Genomic DNA, 23,984 nt, shown 5'->3' with positions numbered 1-23,984 from the left:
TTTTCTATTTGTTTGCAGTGCCACAAGTAACCTCCCGGCTCTGTGCTATGCGGATATTACGTGTCCGAGTTCATCAGAAACAATGGGAGGTACCGGACAAATCCTAAAGATGTAAGTCTCTTATACACTGCCATGTGCTAACTTCCTAATGGTAATACATCCTAATCTTCATTACTGTATACCTGCAGATGCTTACCATCGATAGTAACTATGGCAAGATCGAAGACAAACAAATCGACAACATTTGTACAGACATGGCGAGATTCATCCTACGCGAGATTTGTCATGAGGATGGAGCATTCTTTGATAAAGATGGCGTGTTGATGGCGGACGAGTGCACAAATCTTTGTAGATGAGCGTAGTAGTTTTAATATTAGCGTGGCAAAGAATAGCTCTATTCCAAATGTTGGATTTTTAATAATGTAAATTAACTATTATGTATGATGCCATTTTTAATAATGTGAATTATTTATTATTCAAGTTTGTTGTTATGTGGTTGGAGATACATATTTCAATTTGACGACTAAAAATTGGCGGGAATAAAAATTATAAATAACTCATGAGAAATAATATATTGAATGGGAAAATACATATTTCTGGTGGGCGGCATAAGTACCCACTAGCACAGAAATCATCTGCGCTGGCCGATGATATAACCACACTGCCAGCACATAAAGCATCTGTGTGGCGGGTGGCTAACGTCGCCCGCCAGCAGAGACGGTATTTGTGCTGACTCGAGGTTGCCGACGGGTGCGATACCCGCTAGCACAAACCTGTTCTAGCCGCTAGCACAAATGCTTTCTGACGTAGTATATTTAGATACATAGCACCTAAAAAATTAAAATGAGCTACAATTTGAAATCACGAATGAATTTGTTTGGGTGAACGGGGTAGTGCGAGTTGGGGTGTTGGACGGGAGTGTTCGTCAGGTGCCAATACAATGCACTGCATGCAAGATAGGTAGGTAGCCACCAAACAATTGGCCGTCGCTCTTTCTTCAATTCAGCTAGCGTGCCTACTGCTGGCCGGCAGCTAGGGCACTAGATTAGCCATTGGAGCATCCTTTCGTGATTAATCCACGATGATCCTCGGAAATGGAGACGACAGGAGTATCATGTGTTTTGGAGAGAGAGAGAGAGAGAGCATCAGCAGCTAGCAGCTAGCAGGGTAGTGTGTGAGAGTGAGTGTGCGAGTGTGTGGAGGTGAGTGAAGAGACCTGGTTGGCGCTGTTGGGGATGAGCTGTCAGCAGCATTAGATGCTCCCCGCTCTGACACCCCGCACCTGCGATGTCTCCCCGATCCATCGCTCCGCGGCCACCGCTCCCGTCTACCCACAAACAAATCCATAGAGTTCATGGTCAATTGAGTGGATTAAAACCAAGACAGCTAGTGGACATTATACTAGTCTCTCATATTCTTTCAGAATTCAAAATCAGACGACACAGCGAGATAGTTGAGTTTTTTTTTTACTTTCTCTGTAAGACTCGGTTCGTAATGAAGGCATGAATATATGCTTACCTAAAAAAACATATATATAAGTTATAACTAATGTAATAGGCAGATGACTAGAAAAATTAATACAATAATTCTGGCTAACACCGAATTTTTTCCTATTTTCATTTATCTGAACTTTGATGTAATTATACTTTGCCTTGAATTGTTACTCTAAATTAGTACTTGACGTAATAAGGAAGATACAGGGAATAATAAACGTATAAAGCATGTGTTGTGATATTTTCAGTACGAGATAAGGAAAGATAAGAGGGCAGCGTGACAAATGTGTGGCCTGCGCTGGGGCTTTCTAGTATTTCTCAGGCGTGTCTCGGCTCAAAGGGAAAAGGGGCCGCTCTGCCCTCTTTAGGTTGCTGCTCTTTGGGCTCATCATTCCAAGGCCCCACGAGTGGCCCTACCAGGCATACTGATACACCACCCTCCCTCACACAGGTCACAACTCCATAGTTTTATTACCCTAAAAATGATTATCACCAACCCTAAAAAAAGAGGAAACAAATAATTTTATCTTTTGTCACAAAACAGCACAAACAGTTTGGCCAAATGATGAACTCCCTATGCTACGACAAATGATTACTAGAACTGTGGAATAAAAACATTTGGAAAGGGGTGATATGAACATGATCAATGTGATGTCACGGGAGGGATCATAGATGGAAAGGAGTAGTGCTCGCAAAAGAGTATGCGCAGCAAGTCACTATAAAAAAAAAAAGAGGCATATTTTAGTCCAGCCTGATGTGCCAAAATTAATCTTTCCACGGCCAAATAATCCAGCTCTCCAAAATCCATGTCATGTTTTGGATCCACCTCAGATCGTGAAAAGCTGGATTATAAAAGCTAGGGACTGATTAAATCCTGGGGTTATTGCTTTTCCAAGTTAATTGTCTCTAATACCCTCCGTAGATTTATGGTAGGTCAATAGCATTTGGAGGTAATTTTACTAAATGGCGGTTGGTATTTTGGTCTTTTTCCAATCTAGACTCTGGGTTGGTGGATTGTAAAGGCTGGATGGTTTACCTCTCTCTCTCTCTCTCTCTCAAATTCGATCAGCATGCACGCGTTCACACCAATCCTGGGTTGGAAGTGGGCGTCTGGACGAAATGCGAACGCGAATCAGGCATGGCAATGATCGGAATGCTCATCAGCTAGCTGTCCATTGATTAACCTCCATATTAACCTCATGAGCCAGCAGATATATGGACGCGTGATCCATCGACCCATCACCCCTGCCAATCTGCCATCATCGTCTCTACCCCAGAAAATCTCAGAGAGAGAGAGAAAGAGAGAGAGGCAGCTTGGTTAGGGTAGGTCCCAGCAATGGCTTTGCTTAGGATGGCCATGACATAATCAAGAAACCCCCAACCCCACCTCCCTCTCTCTCTCATCAGTCATCACCATCCTCCTCCTCCTCTGACCTACCTCTCTCTCTCTCTCCACCAGTCCACCATGTCCCCCTCTCTCTTTCTCTTTCTCCTCCCAGCCCCACACCTCTGATCTCCACTCCCCACCCCCACACACCCGCGCCTGCCGCGCACGTGCACACTCCCGGCCGCGCCGCCACCGGCTCCTCCTCCGTCCTCGTCCTCCGCGCTCCGGCGAACACGCCCCGGCGCCGCCGTCGCTAGCGCTAGCTGCATGAAACCAAGCAAAGCAAACCTAGTATATATAGTAGTATCAAGCTAGCTTCTTTTCCTCTCCGCCAGGAAAGAAGTACCATGGACGCGCCGTCGAGCAGCACGAGCACGAGCACCAACAGCAGCCGGAGCGCCTCCGAGCAGCATCAGCAGCAGCACCGACAGCACCAAGCGGCGGGGCACCAGCAGCAGCACCCCTTGTACTACGCCGCTGCGGCGGGGGGCGCCGCCGCCAGCGCGGCCGGGATGCCGCCGTTCATGGGGTCGCTGGCCATCGTGCAGCAGGCCCCCTCTGCCGGCGCCGGGGGCGCCGGGGAGGTGCAGCTGGCACAGGCCGCGCCGGCGTCCGGCGGCGCGGAGAAGAAGGCCGTGGTGCCGGCGGCGAAGCGGCCCACTAAGGACCGGCACACCAAGGTGGAGGGGCGCGGGCGGCGGATACGGATGCCGGCGCTGTGCGCCGCCCGGGTGTTCCAGCTGACCCGGGAGCTGGGCCACAAGACCGACGGCGAGACCATCGAGTGGCTGCTCCAGCAGGCGGAGCCCGCCATCGTCGCCGCCACCGGCACCGGTACCATCCCGGCCAACTTCTCCTCCCTCGCCGTCTCCCTCCGCTCCGGCGCCTCGCACCCCTCCTCCGCCTCCCGCGCCGCCGCCTTCCACCACCTCGCGCCGCCGCAGCACGAGGTCGCGGCCATGCTCGGCTGGAGCCACGCGGCCCATCACCAGCACCACCAGCAGCAGTTCCTCCCGCCTCCGCCGCAGCCGCAGCAGCAGGCGCCGCAGCAAGATCCCGGAGCCGGGGAGTTCATGAGGAAGCGCTACAGGGACGGCGCCGACGACCTGTTCAAGGACGCCGCCGCGCGGCAGCAGCAGCACCCCGACGACGGCGGCGAGGCTGAGGAGCACAAGGCCCGCGTGGCGCCGCCGCCAGCCGGGGCAATGTGGGCCGTGGCGCCGCCCAACAGCTCCGCCGCCGGCGCCTTCTGGATGCAACCCGCGTGGGCGTTCGGCGCCGGCGGGAGCACCGTGCAGGCGCCGCTCCAGTTCATGTCCACGAGAAGCAACAACAACTTCCCCGCCGGCGGCGGCGGGGCGACGATGGACGCCAACATCGGCATGCTCGCCGCGCTCAACGCCGGTGGCAGCGTCCAGCAGCAGGAGCAGGAAGGGCAGCCTCCGGAGATGGCCCAGCGCAGGAACGGTGGCGCCGCGAGCCCCCAGTAAGCAAGAGCCCAGCCATCAGACAAGGTGATGGAATGGAATCGATCGCATGATGAGAGCAAGCTGTGTGCTTGGTGTGCTGGTGCAAAGCATTTGGCGATTAGGGCAGGGGGTTAGTGGCTTGATTAGGTGATTGCTACTGCTCTTGGTAGTTGATCCATTGGTTGCTTAGTTTATTTTTGAAGGATTATTCTAGTTTGCTCTTGGATTAATCTATGATTGTGCTGATGGGAGTGATGATTAGCTGTGGGTCCGATTAAATCAGAAAGGATCAGACTGTCAATTCTTCTTATGTTATGGTGCCAAGAAGATTGCTGAGAGATTTGTACAGTCATTGCTTTTTTTGCTACCTACATGTTCATCTAGGCCGGAACTTTTGCAAAACCCTAATTGAAATGCGGCACGAGAACTCTTCTTAATTAGGCTCTCGTACTGCACTTTTCACGAATATTAAGTTATAAATTGCATTTTAAATGACCTAAATGGTTGTTCATAAATTCTATCCTTTTTTACTGCATCAGGCTTTTACACGCTGTTTTTAGCTTTCGAGGTGATAGTTTGATTGCATAATTGCATTATTATCCTAACTTCCGTCTTTTTCTAAAGAGAAAATAGAACTCTTATCCAAAAGCATTTAACTTGTACTTAACGTTAAAAAACTTTTGACAGCATTTCAACTAAAACGGATGCTTTTTTACTAGAACTACTAAACTTCCACATGAGAATATGGAACATTTGGATTATCGAATAATATTAGCATCCATGGTTCAAGCAAGGAATTGACTATTTACAACACATGTTTTGTGCTTGGGGCACCTTGCCTAAGTTTCAAAATAGGAGGGAAGGGGTGTTAATCATCATCACTTATCTTTATTTTCGCTCATAATGGATTTTTGTGCATGTACAGGTATAATTAATTTTAAACAACTGCTATGACGAAGGTGGTGTTAACCATGATCCCCTGCACTAGTAGTAACGCTTTTATCATAGTTTGTGTACAAAAGTTTCGAAAGCTACCACTAACGTTAACTTTCTCAAGTAACGCTCCCGGTGGTTTGTGCTTTTAAGCCATAACAAGGAGAGGGGGTATTAGTTAGTCACCAAATAGATGCCTTGATTTGTTCGGGTTGCAGTGTTTATTAACCAAGCTTCTAAATTTTAGTGATTGAAGGATGTATTAATATCATCACTTAATGAAGTCGAATCACCTTATCAAAATAATGTGGTGTGTGAAATTGTACGTGGTTTTTAAAATGCAATGATGTTATTCATGTACAAAAGATACAATCATTTCAAGAGAGCATGACTAGAAAATTATGGAACTACTACCCTTACAAATACTAAAAATGAACACCATATTCATCCAATGATCGGTATCTCTATCGATGGAGCATCACAGGGTCTTGGCGGATGCTCGTGGTGGAACATTAGAACCCCCTGGGAGATGCTCATAAACATTAATCTCATAGGCTTGGGTGGGTGGTACCTCTCCTGGTCGATTTGGACTCCATTGATGCTTCCAACTGCTGCGTCACCGTTAGTACGTAGCAAGTTGAGCAATGATTGTGCGCTTTTCTTCTTTGATTGCACAGGGGATCGATCACCTCCGAGCTTGATTAGTCTATCTCGTCTGAATTTCTTTGCGTATATTTTCAGATATCATGGATCGAAAAATTTGTCATCTTCAGATATTATGCTTTTCTCGTGACAACTTCCATCCCCCCAAGCTGAACACAATCCAAATATTCTTAGCTCTATGCGACACTATATATGTGTATCAACTTTGCTTTGATGTGACCATATGTTTATAGAGAGAGCAAAGTGCTAGGATTTAACATATATGTGTATGTGCAAGTGTATAATGACATACACAGTTTTGATTTGATCACTAAAGTTAAAGCGTGATGTTGCAATTAGGTCGGATCCGTACTCATGCTACAAGGACAACTAAAAGGACTAAAAAAAAGGAGAAAACGAATCAAAAATAAGGCAAAGATGGACAAGGAGAGGGCACTATCATGGAGCCAAATTTAAACAAATGAGAGACGTCATTGTCTACCATGATTTGTTGGCAGACAGTATTTTTAAATTTGGACTGTCCCCGTTGTTGCCCGTCATGTCAGCTGCTCTGATCCAACGGCATAGATCTCAAAGCACACGGATCCAACGGCGGAACACTCGGCTCCCTCTAGCTGTATCCATCGCCCACAGTACCAACGAAAACTACAGAAGGTCTCGCAAGTAGCAGCAGCAGCAGCAGCAGTAGTTTCGCAAAAAAGAAAAAAGAAGAAGAGCAGCAGCAGCAGTGGCAACTGATCCAAGCAAGGAGTAGCGTGCCGGGAACCAATCGATGCTGGCTGCATCGTTGCAGGCTGGTTGGTTGCAGTGAGAAAGGCAAGCCAGGCCAGGCTAGACGAGCAACGAGCAAAGCTATTCGGCACGTTTGGCCACTGTGCTCCGGTAAGTTTGGCCCTGTTCACCAGCCTGAGCGTTTCCTTGCTCGTGTAGGTGACGCGTCCCTGCCACGGGTCGGATGAAACGCTTGGCTTTTTTCCCCCCTTTCTTCTTGCTGCAGGTTTTCCGGAGCCCTTTCCTCTGCTCCGTGCTGCAGCTGCAGGGAAAGGCTTCTGAATTCGTGTTGCGTAGAGCATCATCTGCTTTTCAATGTGCCTGCCCGTGTTTCAAAAGTTAACTGAAATTGAAAGACCCGACAAATTTTGGAGAAAGCGCGCGCAAAAGAAGAGACGAAAAAAAGACCAATTCTTTTCGAGCGCTTCAAATTCCCCCAACTCTTGATAGAATTGTGCTATTTTTTCACCGGCTCGTGCAAAATCTGCCGAATAAAATTCCCGTGTTCCAAACAGGGCTTGGAGGTTTATTTCTTGTAGAAAGAATGTGACGATCATCATTAACTGCCCAAATATGTGACGAGGATTGCGGCTGTTTACGATTTCAGACTGATGCTAGCTATCTGCGAAGTGGACACGACACGCCCATGTTGACGCTGGACAGTAACCTCTTGAGAGCGACGCGGTAACAAAATTCTGGGCAGAGACCTCGCTGCAAGGCGAGTCTCCGACAGGGATGGGGAGACGCGTTGAAGCCTCTGTGCACTCATCGCCATCGCCATTTCTGCATCTTCCTCATGGGGCGCGAAAACGCCATCCCAAGCGTGTGAAACCTGGGGGCATTCAATTCAAATCATCCCCAAACCTGCCGACAGAGCGGCGGTTCCGGCAGCACCAGCAGCCTCAATTCGATCTCGTTGTCAGGTCCAGCGAGGATCAGAAAAGAAAAGAAAGAAAAATCAACATGGGCGGCACATTTCCTGACCCGATTCAGATGCAGAGCATCACACAATGGAGAATGGATGATGATGAACTGATGACAGAAACAGTTTCACATGATCAATCGCCAAATGTGTAAATGTGCTCAAACATCAGTAGTTTCTGAAGAATTACTGTACAATGTGGCCGTCATCAACGGGAGGTGACCTTGTAGAACGGGGTGAAACTAGGCCGCTAGGGGTTCCCTCTGGTCGGGCGGCAGACGTGGTTCAGCTTCTTTGCGTGGTCAGGCCGATGGTGCTGGGTGCGGCACAGGAAACCGTACCAGCAGCTCTCCCTGTTGACAGCATCAGGTGGAAGAAGCTGCAAAAAAAAAAAGGAAGAAAGCATCACAATAGACATTAAAAGACCGACAAGATCATCATCAATAAATAAAGGAGACAGTGCTGTGGTGTTGGCGTATGTTTATACATTTGTGCTTCATGTTGTGATTGTGTGCTAAAGATGTGATTCAGCTTAAAATGGAAGCTAACTTTCTTTTTTGTTTTTAGTGAGGAGACTGGAACCTAACTTACAAAACAACAAGCACAAAGTCTTCAGCATCTTATTTGTTAAGAGAAACATTTGTATTCTAATCAGGATATTTGAAAGCAACAATAGTTAGGTGGCTAGCACTGGCCTTTTCTTGGCCAGCTAAACTAGTCAATGATTTGACCATCAAAGCAACTCAGATATCGATGTGTAGGACTGTAAAGTTTAATGAAACTAACTCATATCGGTCCATGGATGATATAGAACCATGTTGAATTCGACAGTTCAAGCATTTAAATACGATATTTGACAAAATCAATACGAGCACAGGAATGTTAGTAAAAAGTTTAATAAGCCAGTTAAGTTTCAGAAATCTGTTGCACGATAAAATATGTCAGATACTCTTACCAACTACCTGGTCCAGCATATTACTAATTTACGTAACCTTATTACTGAGAAAGCATCGAAAGAAATCCTAAAAACTGAGGGCGTTCTGTGTTTGCTTCCACTACTGCATGGAACATGATTACTACTTTTAAGTACAATCAAAACAGACACATTAAAAATGACAGGAAAAATCAATAAACTCTATTAGCATGCACAGAGCAGTTGTCTTAAAACATATCAGAAATCACATGAAAGTTTAGACTGTTTTTTTTTTGGGTATGCATAACAGTTGTCCTAGTTGTAACATTTTATCCAAGCTCTTAGGGAGACCAAATTTGGTAAAGCAGGAGGCCTTACGCTAATCACAATATAAATTGCCAGTTGTTCATTCAGCAATCAGCACTATGCACCTTGCCTTAACTTTGGATGTAAATAGGTTCTAGTTGGTGAGGGGAATACATAGAAGCCATTTGCAGAATTAGGTACATCTATCAGACCTATCATGGGTTTCAGACAAGAAAAATTAACGTTTTTCATATACTTTTGTACATATATTTCAATAACATTTTGTTAGAAAACAAGAAAATAGTATTGAACTTCAGGTCAGGCTCAGCTATGTCAGGCTGCATTGGGCCTGACTTTTCAGTGCCCACCTTTTAAGGCCCAACCCCAGAATATGAACAGGTCAACATCTTGTTGCAATATGGTGCATGCTAGACTACCTAGGTGATTAACATATGTATGCTCAGGAAGTATACATACATTTCGGGGCATTGAAACGCGGTACCAGTACAGCAGGAAATCGGTGAACTTGTTGTAGCAATGGCTGCATTCATTTGAATCCATAAAATTACTTTAAGACATCAGAATGAAATAGACAAGGTCTTCTTCTGAACTCAGAAAAAGAAATTACTTGCAAATATATGTCCTGGACGTAATTGCATCCACATTATTCAATTGCAACCTTGAGCGATCTATATGGAACAAGAACACCATATCAGTGTAAAAGCTCAGGCATATGCAAGAAGACACAAGACATACACAGTAAACCCCAGTACATAAACCTTGTGCCAAATACTTAGGAGATTTTTCCTTCAACAAAGTGAAGAAAGCTAACATGGCAGAACGAATAAATTAACTGAACAACTGAGCATTTATATCTATAAACCTTATATAGTTATTAGGGAGCATAAATGGAGCAAAACTAAAAAAAATAAATCTGACGAAAATGTAACCAGTCGAGGAATGAAAGGTATACAGTCAATAGATTCTAATTTTACGAATATGTTGTTGATGTTTAATCAGAAATAAACAAAAAGTGAGGAGAGCATGACATTTGCAAGTCTGCGACCACGAGAGAAGATATATTGGGATCTATAGGGGAGATCACAATTATTAGGTTCAGTGAATGGAAAAGATATCTGGTTCCTGTGCCGTAACTGAGAAAGCAAATTAAAATGCAATATTCTTTTGTCATGTTGACATCAAAAGGAAAATCAACTGACATATATTGCAGGCTACCACTTACCAATTTCCATGTTGTCAAATTTTGATGTCCACTCAGAGATTACAGCTTGCAATGTTTTGCCTGATTGCTGTATGCATTTTTCAGTAATCTAAAAAAAGAAAGTGGCGAAACCATGATATCTGAAACCACAATACAGGCCATAGAGAAATAAGGGATATGATAATAGTGAATATGCCTACATCTTTTTCATAAGGGTTGCCCCCATGAACTGTGTCAGGAAGTCTGGAAACATGGCGTTGAGAGATCTGCAATATTACACAATTTTCTCTCAAAACATCGCCCAGCACTGTGTATGATTATCAAAGGTACAATTAGGCTTAACCGCTTAAGAGATCTCAGCGAGTAGCTTACCATTTTGAAAGTTTCCTGGTTGCAGATTAGATTGAAATGACTTGAATTCACTCCTTGTGAACACCAATAAGCCCCACAAAACGCTTTATCACACCCCAAACCTACAAATAAAATTGGGTAGTTTGACACCAGTAACATTAAAAGAATTCAAGGTGCATAAATATTATCGTAGACTTTAGTAAGGAAAACGAGCAATGGAACTACCCATGGTGGTTTCTAAATTTTTTCTCGAACATGCGGGAGTCAAACTTCCCGCATGTCAGAATATCTGTATAACAAAGGATATGGTGGCTTCTAACTTAGAAATTTCTGGGGGGCAAGTCAGAATATTCCTCATACTATTCATGCATGAATAATTTCATAGAGTTTGGTAGAGAAAACATGCAATCAAACTTCCCGTGGCGGTTGCTAACCTCGAAATTTCTGAGGGGCAAATGAGAATATTCCTCGTACCATTTGTGCAGATTTATGAAATAAAGTAAACTATGGTTAAACCAACTGATGCCAAGCATATTCATCAGGTCAAGAATGATGTGAAGCAAAAAAAGAAAAGGAGTAGGACCAAGAATTATACAAAGCATTAAGTTTCCAATTCTTAATTACAAGACCACTTAGGCCTTGTTAGATGGATTAGGATCCAGGGATAAAGTTGCCTCCAAGCAAGGCCTTTTCAGGGTTAAACATCCAATTAAATAACTTTGAGGATACTTCTCACAATCTACTAGAGAAGAGTTTTTTCTTTCAAGATTGGAACTTACATTTTTGTGGTATATTGACATTAGATCTGGCTGGCATCATCCCTCCACATCCATCGCATTGCAAGTGTGCAGCTCCTGGACTGCATCTAAATCCACCAAATTCGCCACCTGCGATATTCTTGTCATTTCAGGTGCATGCAAAAAGCTTTTCAAGAAGCACTTAGACATGGAAGGTTACGTCTAGTTCTCAACCAAATACATTGATATGAGTTCAAAGTGTACATTTTTTCCCTGCTTTTATAGAACACAAAAGCTACCTCACCCTCCACATTGGTTTAAGGATAGTTAACTTCGAACTCATGTGAATCATAGCATGATTGCATCATGACACAACTCTTTTTCTCGAATGCATCATGACACAACTCTGAGATTATGAAATATTTACTACTTCAAAAATCTTGCCAAGTTTGCAACCAGCTCTTCAACCCATTTTTCAATTAAAAAACTAATACATATAAACAACAAAAATATGATTCATAGGTTAAATATCCACCATAGGCGCCAAAAATCATAATATAGTCTTGAAGCACAGCTCATTGGCAATATTTAAACCAACATTCAAATTGGAATTTCTGCACATAAATTGCCACAGCTAGTTTATAGATGAACAGCATTCAAGATCACTGAATGGCCAGGCCTATTTAACTGCACAATATTCAAATTGGAATTTCTGCACATACGACATTGAGGACATGGCAGATCCGCATTGTCGATATTATCAGTTGAACGTGGAAAAGGCCGTTTCCTTGATTGATTTTTCTGTTTCCCCAAAACCTAAGGCATCATAAAAAAAACATCAGCCACAATTTAGTATTTAATCTTTTTTTTAAAACAGTATTTAAATATATTGGGTCAGACCATAACAGAAAAAATATAGCTCGCACCCTAAAGGTTTCATCTTTTACGAGACAACTTTGAAAAAAAAGTTAATTTCCATCTCCTTCACTCACAATATTAGATTTAACCGAAGCATATGACTCTAGCAATGCAATCTCCTCATCAGACCTCTGTAGCGATGAAAAAGTTTGCAATATAGCCTACAAAAAATATAGACACACAAATTCTAGCAATTGTAAGTACATAGTAGTTCCAGGAACATAATAAGGAACAAAGTCGGAAGGATCAAACATCATGCCTCTTCAATATTATGTAGGAAGTGATTCCTTCCAACTGATTGAACTGCTGTCCTACATTGTGGGCATGCAGCGCACTGGCTTTTATCACGCGATTTAGATGAAGACCTTCTTAACCACTCTGAGAAACATCCATTGCTTAAACAGAAATCGAAGTTCAGAACCAAGAAATTTATAGAAGCTTAAAGTAGCAAGGGAAACTAAAAAATTTACCAGAAGTTGTGGAGGCAGGGAGCAACTGTAACGACATCATGCCACAAATTCAAGCATATGCTGCACTTTGCATTCTCGATATCTAGTACTATCTGAGATTGTTAGTTAGCTAGAAGTTAGTACATTGAAATCAATGTCAAGATGATCATTATTCATGAATATTATTCTTTTAGAAAAAATAATACCTTTACATTATTTTTGTCCTGGTCCTTTGCAGCTGTAATTTCAAAGGTATACACCAAATGACCTGGGAGCATAATGAAGAACATGAATGTGTTAGACGGATTCACTCGTTCAGAATTAGAGAAGCACAAAGCACATAGAATTCCTATGTTGTTCAATATTAAAAGAACCTACCTTCACACTGACAATTGTATTGCTACACAAACATACAAAACAACTCAGGTTGTTCAGCTTCAGGCATAAGGATAAAGACTCGCTATCAACATCATGCAAAACTATATTACCTTCTTTCTGGGGTCCAGAGACAATCTCACTCCCTGGTTTAATATCAACAGCTTCTTGTTTCACAATTGTTCCATCAACAATAATTGCATCCGAGCTTGTCAATGGAACATGGAGGACATGCAAAGCATGTAGCATCAGAAAATAATTTAACAGGAGTAACAACAGAAAGAAATGCAGTGCAGAATTTAACTAATCCAGAATACACAAAGATAAAATCACATCATATACGAATCAGATAACTAAGGGTGCCAAGAATTAACAGTGTGCCCCTCAAATTCATGTGGTCCACAATGTGCATTTTCGTACTTGTTTTACACAACAAGACACTCCAAGCGTATAGACAAATTGACACATATCAGTATGCATACAATTCAATGATAAGGTGGAGAACACCAGGGCAACAAAACTGCAACTTGCCCACTTTGTATCTTTTAAAAAGAATGAGCATCTGCAACAATTATTGTACTATAACAAGCTAGAGAAACAGATTAATGCAACCTGGAACATATTTGGGATGGCAACAGAACGTCTCCAAATTGAAAAAGAAGGGAATCCGATACCAATGTAAGTTCGTATTCATCAGAATATGATTGTACTGGTTTCTTAGGAATCAAACTGTAAAGCACCCAACGCATGCAGGCTAGTGATAGAAATAGCACAGCTATTCCACCACTTAAGTCACAAAAAGTAACTTAGCACAATCAACTGAGGTATCAAGAGGCTGGGATTTAAGTGATGCAGAATCAGATAAACCCTCAACATTTCCCCGATTTTTTAACTGAAAGAAGCATTTCCCCGATCCACAGCAAATTTCCCACACAAGTCCGACAATACTACTCATGGAACGTCCCCATCAATCCGCACTTTCAGACATCCCATCACGCTCGCCTTACCAAGTCACAAGAACAAACCGTCACAGTCAGAATTCAGTAACCCCAATCTTACACGACACGGCACCAAATCACCAAAGTAAAAAACCGCACCTTTCCCACAACGGGCGCTCAAGAACCGGCAGGAACGAACACGGGGGAAAAAAAAAGTTATCAGCCAGAGTCCACAGGCGCAGTACCTGAGGTTCCGAATGGTGGCGGACGATGCGTCCCCGCCATTGCGCCTGATCTCGCACCAGGCGACCTCCTCCCCGCCGGCGGCGGCGGGGGCGACAAGGGAGCAGACCACGACGTCGTCCTCGGCCACCTCCACCTCCGGGTAGGCGGGATCGGCGGGGACTGCAAGGAATGGGACGGAGATAGCCGGACAGGGAAGAACGAGCCAAACAGAGGAATTAAGAAACCGTGCAGACGAAGGAACCCGCGAAGAACCGGGGAGGAGAGTGGCAGGGCACCCTACCTAGCTTGGCCCAGACGCCGGAGGCGGAGGCTGGGGAGGACGCGGAGGCGGGGGAGGGCTGCGGGGGCCGGGAGGTGGAGCACTCGCTGGCATCCATGGCGGAGGGGAGGCCCGGCGTGCGTGCAGAGCAGGATGGGGGGAAGAAGGCTGCTTCTTTGTTGAGGTTTTTGTTTGTTGCAACGCTGGGCGTACGTGGGCCCCCTTGGGTCGTCGTGGTCGCCATTTGCCCATTTCTCAGGGGCGCGTGGGTCAATGAGTTGACCGTTAGACGGACGGGCCGGGCCGGCAATGTGTGAGATGCAGTATGGGCTTAATTTGAAGCGCGTCTGTTTCGCAGTAAGCCCAAAAAAAATTTGAGTCCGGACTAGCCCTGTTAATTGGTTTGGGTTTATTGGTTTCATTTGGATTGATTTGTAATGGGTTCGCCTAATAGATGGTTTGGTTTAGGTTAGGTTTTACAAACAGATAGCTTGGAGGGTGTTTGGGAGTCTGGTATTGTTTTGAGGTCCAAAAGGCTCTCAACCTGTTAAGAATTCAAAAGCCTGGAGCCTCGCCTGTCAAGAGTCGAACCCTAAAACTAAAACCTCGTGTTTACACCTTAAAATTTTAGAGAAATTGACCGAAATTTGTTGTGGTTGAATTAGCTTGACAGTCCGCTACTTTGTGCAAAGTAGTGCGGTTGGACTTATACGTGGGTCCCGCGTCAAGAGTCGGACCCTAAAACTAAAACCTCACGTTCACACCTTAAAATTTTGGAGAAATTGACCGAAACTTGTTGCAAATGAATTAACTTAACAATCCGCTACTTTGTGCAAAGTAGTGCGGCTGGACTTATATGTGGGCCCCGCATCAAAGAGTCGGACCCTAAAACTAAAACCTCACGTTCACACCTTCAAATTTTAGAGAAACTGACCAAAACTTGTTGCAGATGAATTAGTTTGACAGTCCACTACTTTGTGCAAAATAGTGTGGCTAGATTTACATGTGAACCCTACGTCAAGAGTCGCATACAAACTCAAACAAAAGAACTACCTAATGAGTTTTTATTGGGTACCTAACGGGTTTTTATTGGGTTGTAACCATATTTGACAAGCAGTTTGTATAACTTATGCAATGGAAAGTTTGGGGTGGTGTGGTGTGTGATGGTGGAGGTTTGGTTTGGGGTGGGTTATATTTATTTTCTTGTGAGAATGGATTGGTATGGTTATAACTTGGGTTGCAACCCAATTAGCAGGACTAGTCCGGACTCCGGAAAGAGAACTCGGAAATCCTATCAATATGCCGGAAGATAGGAAGACTGGTTATCGCGGGTACTTTAAAATTCATGCACACCTAGACACACTCATGTAAGTCCGATCCGCTTCATCTTCCTCTTCCGCTCGTCTCTGTGCCCACCGCCGCACTTCATCCCTATCACCCCCGCGCGGTGTGGATAGTGGGCGAGCGGTGCGGCAACCGCCGACCCGAGGTGGTGGAGGCGGCGAGGATAGGGAGCTACCCGGGAAAGAAGATGAAGAGGAGGATGGGTCGGTGTTAGGCTAGAAGTTCACAACCCTATCTATAGGGTTTCGGGTTTCTAGGAGGTGGGGCTCCAATGGCCACCGGTCTTATAGGAGAAGGTCGGGAGGCGGTGGTAGGCCCGGCGGCCGTGGCGGTACGGCCGGCGGTAGAGGGTTGCGTGGGAGCGTCACCAGCCGGATAGGGCAGGATGGCCGGTGGCTGGTGGCGGGCGCAACAATAAGTTTCAGGTTAGGAAGGACGGGGTGAAGGGCGGCGATGGATAGTGGGGGACGGTGCGGCAACCGCCGGCCCGAGGTGGTGGAGGAGGCGGTGGGGATAGGAAGATACCCGGGGAAGAAGATGAAGAGGAGGATGGGTCGGTGTTAGGCTGGAAGTTTACAACCCTATCTATTTAGATAGGAGCTCCCAAGAGAACTCAACCACTTGGGCTAGCCTTACTACTTATCAAAATCAAACCTGGGCTAAGGCAAGGCCCATATTTTCTGATGCTCATATATTTTGTCCAATCATATGCTAATAATCTTTTTTAAAAAAAATCATATGCTAATTTTTACTTCCTCGTTTTAAAAGTACTCCATTGGAATTCCTTTCTACTCTAGAGATAGACAAAGATTAGCAGATGCTCAATTTCTACTCTCTTCGAATTCCTTTCTTCTTAAACAAAACAAACAGTGAATACTCTCTTCGGATTCCGAAATGTGAGGTTTGCAAAGCGAGGTAGTACTTAAACAAAACAGCAATGGAGATGCATGATCATTATTGGGCGTTTTTAAAGCCGAACAAGTTCGTGGAAGGTGGCAAGGCAAGTCAACTATCGTCGGAAAGACGTGAGATCGCACACCAAATTGGTACTTTTGGCATATTTTATGGCAAATTGATAATTAGCACAAAACTTTGTCGGCCACTTTCATTTCTTTATATAAAAAAAAACCAAATGTGTGATTGTGTTCCATGGAAGCACGGAAATGTTGTTGTTTGGTGACATTCACGGTTGCGGGAAAAGGAAAGACCATTTTCAAGTCTACTCTTGCAAGTTGCAACGTATCGCTTTGACGTGCAGAAATTGACGATACGTACAAAATACACATAGAGAAGCAGAAAAGAAAATGATCTTTGCTTGGCGGAGCAACAGCCACATTTGGCGAGCTCTTCTTGCTTGGGGTGTTTGGAGACAGGGGCTAAACTTTAATCTTATCACATCGGATGTTCGGATGCTAATTAGGAGGACTAAATATAAGCTAATTGTAAAACTAATAGCAGAACCCCTAAACTAAATCATGAGACGAATCTATTAAGCCTAATTAATCCATCATTAACGAATGGTTACCGTAGCACCACATTGTCAAATCATGGACTAATTAGGTTTAATAGATTCGTCTCACGATTTAGCCTAGGGTGCCGCAATTAGTTTACTACTTCTAATTAGTGTCTAAACATCCGATGTGACAGAAGCTAAAGTTTAACTCCTATCTTCTGAACACCTCAAAGAAGACGACCTCGAACCATCTCCATCTCTATCGGAGTACTGGAGTATCAGACCTCGAGCCATCCTTTTGGCTCGTGGTCCCCAAATCCCAAACAGTTCGGAGGACAGTGAACGCTCTGCGTTTCATCTCCACGACGATAGCCGAAAATCACGAATTTCCGTGCTATTGCGCAAGCAAACCGAGGTCATCAAAGACTTGAAATTTTGATTGTTGATGGAAAAAAAGTGACTGAACAATCGGGCGTTTGGATTTGGACGCGACTTTTAGATTCCGCACAAATATCCCGTCAGATCCCCTTTCGTCCTCTTTGGAAAGCGCTGCTGGTCAACCGTAAGCAGCCAGCACCAACTCCGAGGCGGGCTAGCAGCCTATGGCCTTTCCGTGCCACGTCGGATCCTGGTCAGACTCGCCGCCCGGAGCAAGCAGCCACCCTCCGCCGCCGACTGCGGCGCTCCGTCCACGAGCCGGCTGCCGGCGATTCAGATTACTCCATTTCGACGAAATCCCCTTCTGAAAACATTCCAAAGTACTAAAAACTGATCCGATCTTATCCTATCCTCGATCATAATCTCACTTTTGGTTTTCGATAAATCAGTGGTTTTTATTAGGAGAGGAAATCCACAGGTTTTTGGCATATGTTTATATGATTTATATGAGTAAGTACTTTAAATAAGGTAAGTAATTTCTTTTCTTTTAGAAAAAAAGGCAAGTTTTTTTCTTCCTTGGTGTTACGGGCGGGTCTTTTTAAGGCCCGGCCCGAAGCCCATCCGTTGAACGGGTCTGCTGCTCTGCCTGCCACCACCAAGCTCACAAATTTCCTACCCAATTTTTGGAGCCCTGTCCACCGCCACCCCCCCCCCCCCTCCTGCGCGCCGGGCGCGCCTCGATCCAGATCCACCCAGCCATCCCCTCCCCCGTCTCCGGCAGCCGCGCTCCTCACCCGCCTCCGGACGCCGCCGCCGACCCATCCGGCTCCTTCTTCCTTTCTTCCGTCGGTAAGCACACAACTGTTCTGTTCTCCAATGCCATTTGCCTGGCGAATCCTCCCAATGGCAATTTACCCGAATCCCTTTCCACCCTGAACTGGTGCAGGATCCGAGTCGCGGCCATGAAGCGCGTGTCGTCGCACGTCTCCATGGCCTCGGAGGCGGAGATCAACCTGGACCTGTCGCGGCTCATCATCGACAAGCCGCGGTTCACGCTGGAGCGGAAGAGGTCCTTCGACGAGCAGTCGTGGAGCGAGCTCTCCCACCGCCAGAACGACGGCTTCGACAGCGTGCTGCAGTCGCCGGCGTTCCCCTCAGGGGGGTTCGACTCGCCGTTCTCCATGGGCACGCATTTTGGCGGGGGCCCGCACCCGCTCGTCAACGAGGCCTGGGAGGCGCTCAGGAAGTCGGTTGTCTACTTCCGCGGCCAGCCCGTCGGGACGATTGCCGCCACGGACCATGCGTCCGAGGAAGTGCTCAATTATGATCAGGTATAAAAAAAATCCTTGTTTTGTGGAAACAGAGCAACTTTTCTTCTTTTGGTTGTTTTGAGCATTCTGGTTTCTGTTATTTACACGGACATGTTAGTTAGAAATCAATCAGTACTCCAGAATGTGTCTGCTTACCTACTGGTTTCTGTTCCTTAGACATGTTTTTCAGGCTATATTTTAGCACTCGTGTCATAATATGTGATGAACCTGTGATGTAGGCTTCACATTGTTTCTCATTCAGTACCTTTTCATTCTGTAAGTGACATGACTTGTAGATGCAACGAGATTTTAACTTCTGTTCTGCCTTCACTGTGATTAGTTGATAGAGTAGCCTTTTTGTAATATGTTATCGTGGGACATGATTACATGAGCATTGCTGAATTGAGGATCTTTGATTGCTTTGTAGCTGGAATTTTTTTGTATTTTAGTTCAGATTCTTTCTCCTTAAAGATTGAATATCTGATGATGCTGTATTACTGTCGGATTTTCCATTGCTGTTAGCTGGAATTCTGATTTCTGTTCTCTAGTCAGACATGTTAGAAATCAGTACTCCAGGACGTGTCTTCTTATTTGGTCTCAACATTGCTACCTTTGCTTTGATCAGATGATCTTAAACTTCAGAATGCCATGTTTTTTTTTCAGGCTATTTCCTAGCACTTGGGTCATAATATGTAATGAATCTGTCATGTAGGTTGCACATTGTTTAACATACAGTACCTTTTCATTTTGCCACTGACATGACTTGTAGATACAACAAGATTTTGACTTTTGTTGTGCCTTTTCTGAGATTAATTGATAAGTGGCCTTTTGTATTCTGTTACCATTGGACATGAGCATTGCAGAATTTTGTATCTTTGATTGCTTTGTAGCTGGAGTTTTCTTGTATTTCAGTTCTGATTTTTTTCCCTTAAAGATTGAATATCTGATGATGCTGTATTCTGTTGATCTTTCCCTTACTCTTGCAGGTTTTTGTGAGGGATTTCGTTCCGAGTGCATTGGCTTTTCTAATGAACAATGAGACTGATATAGTGAAGAACTTCCTCTTGAAAACCCTTCACCTTCAGAGTTCAGAGAAAATGGTAGATCGGTTCAAGCTTGGAGCAGGAGCTATGCCTGCAAGTTTCAAGGTGGACCGGAATAAAAACAGAAATACTGAAACCTTAGTTGCTGATTTTGGTGAGAGCGCAATTGGCAGGGTGGCACCAGTGGACTCTGGATTTTGGTGGATTATTCTCCTTCGGGCTTACACAAAGTACACTGGAGATGTTAGTTTGTCAGAATCACCTGACTGCCAGAAATGCATGAGGTTGATTCTGAATCTATGCTTATCTGAAGGATTTGACACTTTCCCTACTCTGCTTTGTACAGATGGCTGCTCAATGATTGATCGCCGAATGGTACGATCATTTCACCTTTATCTAATTCATATTTAGATGCATATCCAAAGAAGCAGTATATATAAGTTGAGGTGACAAGGGGATTGGCAGGTTCTGCATGTTCTTCTGTAATTAAGGTCCATGCCCTGTTTCCTTGAACAAAACTTAGAGGGATAGACTCAGATGGTCAACAAATCTAGATTGGGTGATAGTGGATATACATATTAATTTTAAAAAACATTTTCTAATTTTTAAAGTTTTTATTGTAGTTGTACAGTTGCACATATTCTCTACAGTCATACTACATGCAACCAAATTTTGAAGGCAACATTCTATAGCCCTATCAGTACAGTGGGGCAAGAAAGTGCATAGTTCTTGCAGAAGTAGAAACAGGTAGTACTGGCTAAAAGGGCAGTCTGTAGTACCACCCTACAAATTTTCTTGTTGTTTGTTTTACTATTGAATTACTTTTTTTTTACTGGGAATGAAGATTCCATCAGCACATGATCGTATTTACTACAACTTTCAGGGTATATATGGCTATCCCATTGAAATCCAAGCCCTATTCTATATGGCATTAAGATGTGCTCTCCAAATGCTCAAGCCAGAGGGGGAAGGGAAGGAGTTCATAGAGAAGATAGGACAACGGCTACATGCACTAACCTACCACATGAGGAATTACTTCTGGCTAGATTTTCACCAGCTGAATAACATATACAGATATAAAACAGAAGAGTATTCCCACACAGCTGTGAACAAGTTTAATGTCATTCCAGATTCCATTCCTGATTGGGTGTTTGATTTCATGCCATGCCGAGGAGGCTATTTTCTTGGTAACGTCAGCCCTGCTATGATGGACTTCCGGTGGTTTGCCCTTGGAAATTGCATTGCCATTGTATCATCTCTAGCTACTCCAGAACAATCAGTTGCTATAATGGATCTGATCGAGGAGCGGTGGGATGAGCTAGTTGGTGAGATGCCTCTGAAGATATGCTATCCTGCTATCGAGAATCATGAGTGGAGAATTGTCACTGGCTGTGACCCCAAGAACACCCGATGGAGTTACCACAATGGAGGATCATGGCCAGGTATTGTCTCTGCAACATGTGTTTTGTGATGTTTGGATTAATTCTTAAAAAAAGACCAGTCTTTTCTGTATCATGTGTTGCATTAGTGATTAGATGGACACCAAGATGCAGACATATTTTACCTATTGTTCTGGAATGAAGATTGCAAGTTTAAACTATAATCCATTCTGAAACTGACGACATAATGGAGTTGTGTATGCACCCCATCCAAAAATTAATTGTCTAACAATCGTTGATGACCATGTCATCTTCTGCTCATAACCATGGACTTTCCATGCTACTTTTATGAAGGCACTTGTTAATGTTAACTAGGTTGTTTGAATATTTTTTAATTACTCTTCATACGCTTCTGCATGAGTATAGTAGAGACTAGAGACAGTGCTTCATTGCTTCCTGATGCCTTTAGGAGTTGAGATCTATGCACAATTATTATTGTTGATGTTATCGTTGTGCTGTATCTAGCTGCAGCAAGAGCCAAACTCAGAACTACGGTTTCTGATTCTTCAAAGCCTATAAATTTCACATTCTGTATATTCTTTTTTTATCTGCAGTTCTCCTATGGCTCCTGACAGCAGCCTGCATCAAAACTGGTCGGCCACAGATGGCAAAACGTGCGATAGAGCTTGCCGAGTCGAGGCTGCTCAAGGACGGATGGCCCGAGTACTACGACGGTAAGCTGGGAAGATTCGTTGGTAAACAGGCGAGGAAGTTCCAAACCTGGTCCATTGCCGGTTACCTCGTCGCCCGCATGATGCTGGAGGACCCGTCGACGCTCATGATGATCTCCATGGAGGAGGACCGGCCTGTAAAGCCGACGATGCGACGGTCAGCATCATGGAATGCCTAAATGTGCTTGGGTAGTTGTTTCTGATGGAAAAAAATCAGACTCAAAGGTTATACAGATGATTTGTGATTTGTTCAGACTACAAAAGTTCAACATTGATTCTAGTTGAACTCTGTCAGTTAGGACAGAAGTGTATACCACAGAAGATCACAAAGTTACACAAGATTTTGCCACTCATTTCGGGTTTCTTTTGAAACAATACCGAGGCTTCTGTTCAGTTAAAGCTTTGATTTTGGAATAAGAAATCGCTGTTTATGCATGTTTCTTCTTGTGTTAGTGCAGATTAGGGATGGATTTGGATCGAATACGCATGGAATCGAATTCGGATAGCACTGTTTACCATATTTTAATTCGAATTCGGATACGAATACGAATCATATCAGATTCAAATACAAAACGAATAGTTCGAATTCGCATTTGGATACTTACTCAACTTGGAACATAGTGTCATACGAGTATCAATTTGCTTTATCGATGGTTTATAGTAGATAAAAATCACAGCTTATTGAAAATAATATATTTATTAATAAATATTTCGATAATTATATATATATCAAATGAATATCATTTAAATAAATAATTCCACAAATATATAAAATAATTAATAAGAAAATAAGTACATAAATACATATAAAATACTTTATTCATTAAATAAAATAGGATAATGTATTTAAAATTAATATGATTAGCCACATTAAAATTAATTAAACATTATCATTATGCACTATATATCACTAGTAATATTAGACTAACATAATTAGTCATTTGTCAAATAGATAACTTTTTAATACTTGAAATGGTTTACACAATTACTTTATAAGTAATATTAAAGTTAACATCTTTTATCATTAGTAATTAATCATAGAAATAAGTTTTAGATGATTTCATGGGGTACTTTACTCTTTGCGGATACGGATAGTATTAGATATTACACATTTTTATCGAATACGAATCTTTAATCGGATAGAGAAAAATATTGAAATCAAATTCGGATATATCCATTTGACATTCATATTAAAATCGAATACGAATATGGATATCAATATTAACGTTTTAGCAGATACGAATACGGATAATTCGATATTCCAGACATCCAAATCCATCCCTAGTGCAGATCTCGTACACAAAGTGTTTCTAGTGCTGATAGAAACACTTTGTGTATTCTTTGAATTGCAAAGATTGATTTGGCGGCGAGAATTTTATTTTGGGAAATTGCAATATGTTGAGTTAACTAATAAAATATCTTGCCAAACATACTAAATTGCATTGGTCAATAAATAGTGGCATCCGCTTATCGCAATCGGTCTGCGAGACATCGGTTGATGCCTGTACCTTCACGGGTACGCTTCCAGTGTCTCGCCAAGCTACGGCCGGTTGTCGACGCGTCCGGCGACTAGTGTGCGAAACAAAGAAAAGAGGGAAAACTTTCAAGGCGAAAATCTAGAATACAGAGGAGTACAAGCTCCAGATGACTTGATGAAGCAGTCCTCCGCTACGCCGGCTTGCTCTGCTCGTTTCTTACGAAACTGAATAACTGACGAATTGATGAAGAATGGCGTGCTCATTCGGATTCAGATACTGAAGCTAGAGACATCAAAGAAAATATTTTAATTGGATATGCGAGTAATCAAACACCTTTACCATCATCATTCACACATTGATGGTCTACTTCTAGTTGAGTATCACTCTAACTTTTGTTTTGTTTTTGCACTATTTTTTTATTTATATCTTCTTTCCATGGAAGAGAAAATAAAGGGGAAAATATTATTGGAGATGCGAGCATTTGAACCCCATACCTATCCTCTTACATTGGAAGAG

The 23,984-nt window shown here is 43.6% G+C and overlaps 3 protein-coding genes across 3 annotated transcripts; 2 read left to right on the top strand and 1 right to left on the bottom strand.

Moving 5' to 3' along the window:
* The first annotated feature begins 2,665 nt into the window (after nt 1-2,665).
* On the top strand, nt 2,666-4,701 carry LOC101774952 (transcription factor PCF3). The gene has a single exon (XM_004978775.3). It carries the CDS (start codon nt 3,228-3,230, stop codon nt 4,368-4,370), a length of 1,143 nt encoding a protein of 380 aa, XP_004978832.1. The 5' UTR covers nt 2,666-3,227; the 3' UTR covers nt 4,371-4,701.
* A 3,033-nt stretch (nt 4,702-7,734) lies between these two features.
* LOC101774561 (E3 ubiquitin-protein ligase CHFR) lies at nt 7,735-14,540 on the bottom strand. Its single transcript, XM_004978774.3, has 15 exons — nt 14,374-14,540; nt 14,093-14,252; nt 13,023-13,117; nt 12,741-12,802; nt 12,556-12,647; nt 12,345-12,480; nt 12,160-12,246; nt 11,890-11,983; nt 11,210-11,317; nt 10,452-10,552; nt 10,280-10,345; nt 10,101-10,188; nt 9,486-9,546; nt 9,335-9,398; nt 7,735-8,017 (listed from the first exon to the last, which is right to left on the bottom strand). Exons 1-15 carry the CDS (start codon nt 14,468-14,470, stop codon nt 7,889-7,891), a joined length of 1,440 nt encoding a protein of 479 aa, XP_004978831.1. The 5' UTR covers nt 14,471-14,540; the 3' UTR covers nt 7,735-7,888.
* Nucleotides 14,541-18,208: 3,668 nt separating this feature from the next.
* LOC101774158 (probable alkaline/neutral invertase F) lies at nt 18,209-22,243 on the top strand. The gene is made up of 5 exons (XM_004978773.3): nt 18,209-18,376; nt 18,474-18,858; nt 19,824-20,255; nt 20,764-21,322; nt 21,874-22,243. The coding sequence occupies exons 2-5, from the start codon at nt 18,490-18,492 to the stop codon at nt 22,167-22,169; spliced, it is 1,656 nt and encodes a 551-aa protein (XP_004978830.1). The 5' UTR covers nt 18,209-18,376; nt 18,474-18,489; the 3' UTR covers nt 22,170-22,243.
* Nucleotides 22,244-23,984: the final 1,741 nt, after the last annotated feature.

Source organism: Setaria italica, chromosome VIII (assembly GCF_000263155.2).
Source record: "Setaria italica strain Yugu1 chromosome VIII, Setaria_italica_v2.0, whole genome shotgun sequence".
Classification (NCBI taxonomy): Eukaryota; Viridiplantae; Streptophyta; class Magnoliopsida; order Poales; family Poaceae; genus Setaria; species Setaria italica.
The sequence above is the reverse complement of the archived record's forward strand: the minus strand, read 5'-3'. Positions and strand labels throughout refer to the sequence as shown.

Bases quoted from the DNA above. Each gene is read 5' to 3' on its own strand.
- LOC101774158 (XM_004978773.3), top strand. From the start codon at position 18,490: ATGAAGCGCGTGTCGTCGCACGTCTCCATGGCCTCGGAGGCGGAGATC. The intron at 18,859-19,823 runs GTATAAAAAAAA...TTACTCTTGCAG, and splicing joins AAGTGCTCAATTATGATCAG to GTTTTTGTGAGGGATTTCGT. The intron at 20,256-20,763 runs GTACGATCATTT...TACAACTTTCAG, and splicing joins CAATGATTGATCGCCGAATG to GGTATATATGGCTATCCCAT.
- LOC101774952 (XM_004978775.3), top strand. From the start codon at position 3,228: ATGGACGCGCCGTCGAGCAGCACGAGCACGAGCACCAACAGCAGCCGG.
- LOC101774561 (XM_004978774.3), bottom strand. From the start codon at position 14,470: ATGGATGCCAGCGAGTGCTCCACCTCCCGGCCCCCGCAGCCCTCCCCC. The intron at 10,189-10,279 runs GTAGGCATATTC...TTCTTTTTTTAG, and splicing joins GCAACCCTTATGAAAAAGAT to ATTACTGAAAAATGCATACA. The intron at 8,018-9,334 runs GTATGTATACTT...TTTTTTTTGCAG, and splicing joins GCGTTTCAATGCCCCGAAAT to CTTCTTCCACCTGATGCTGT.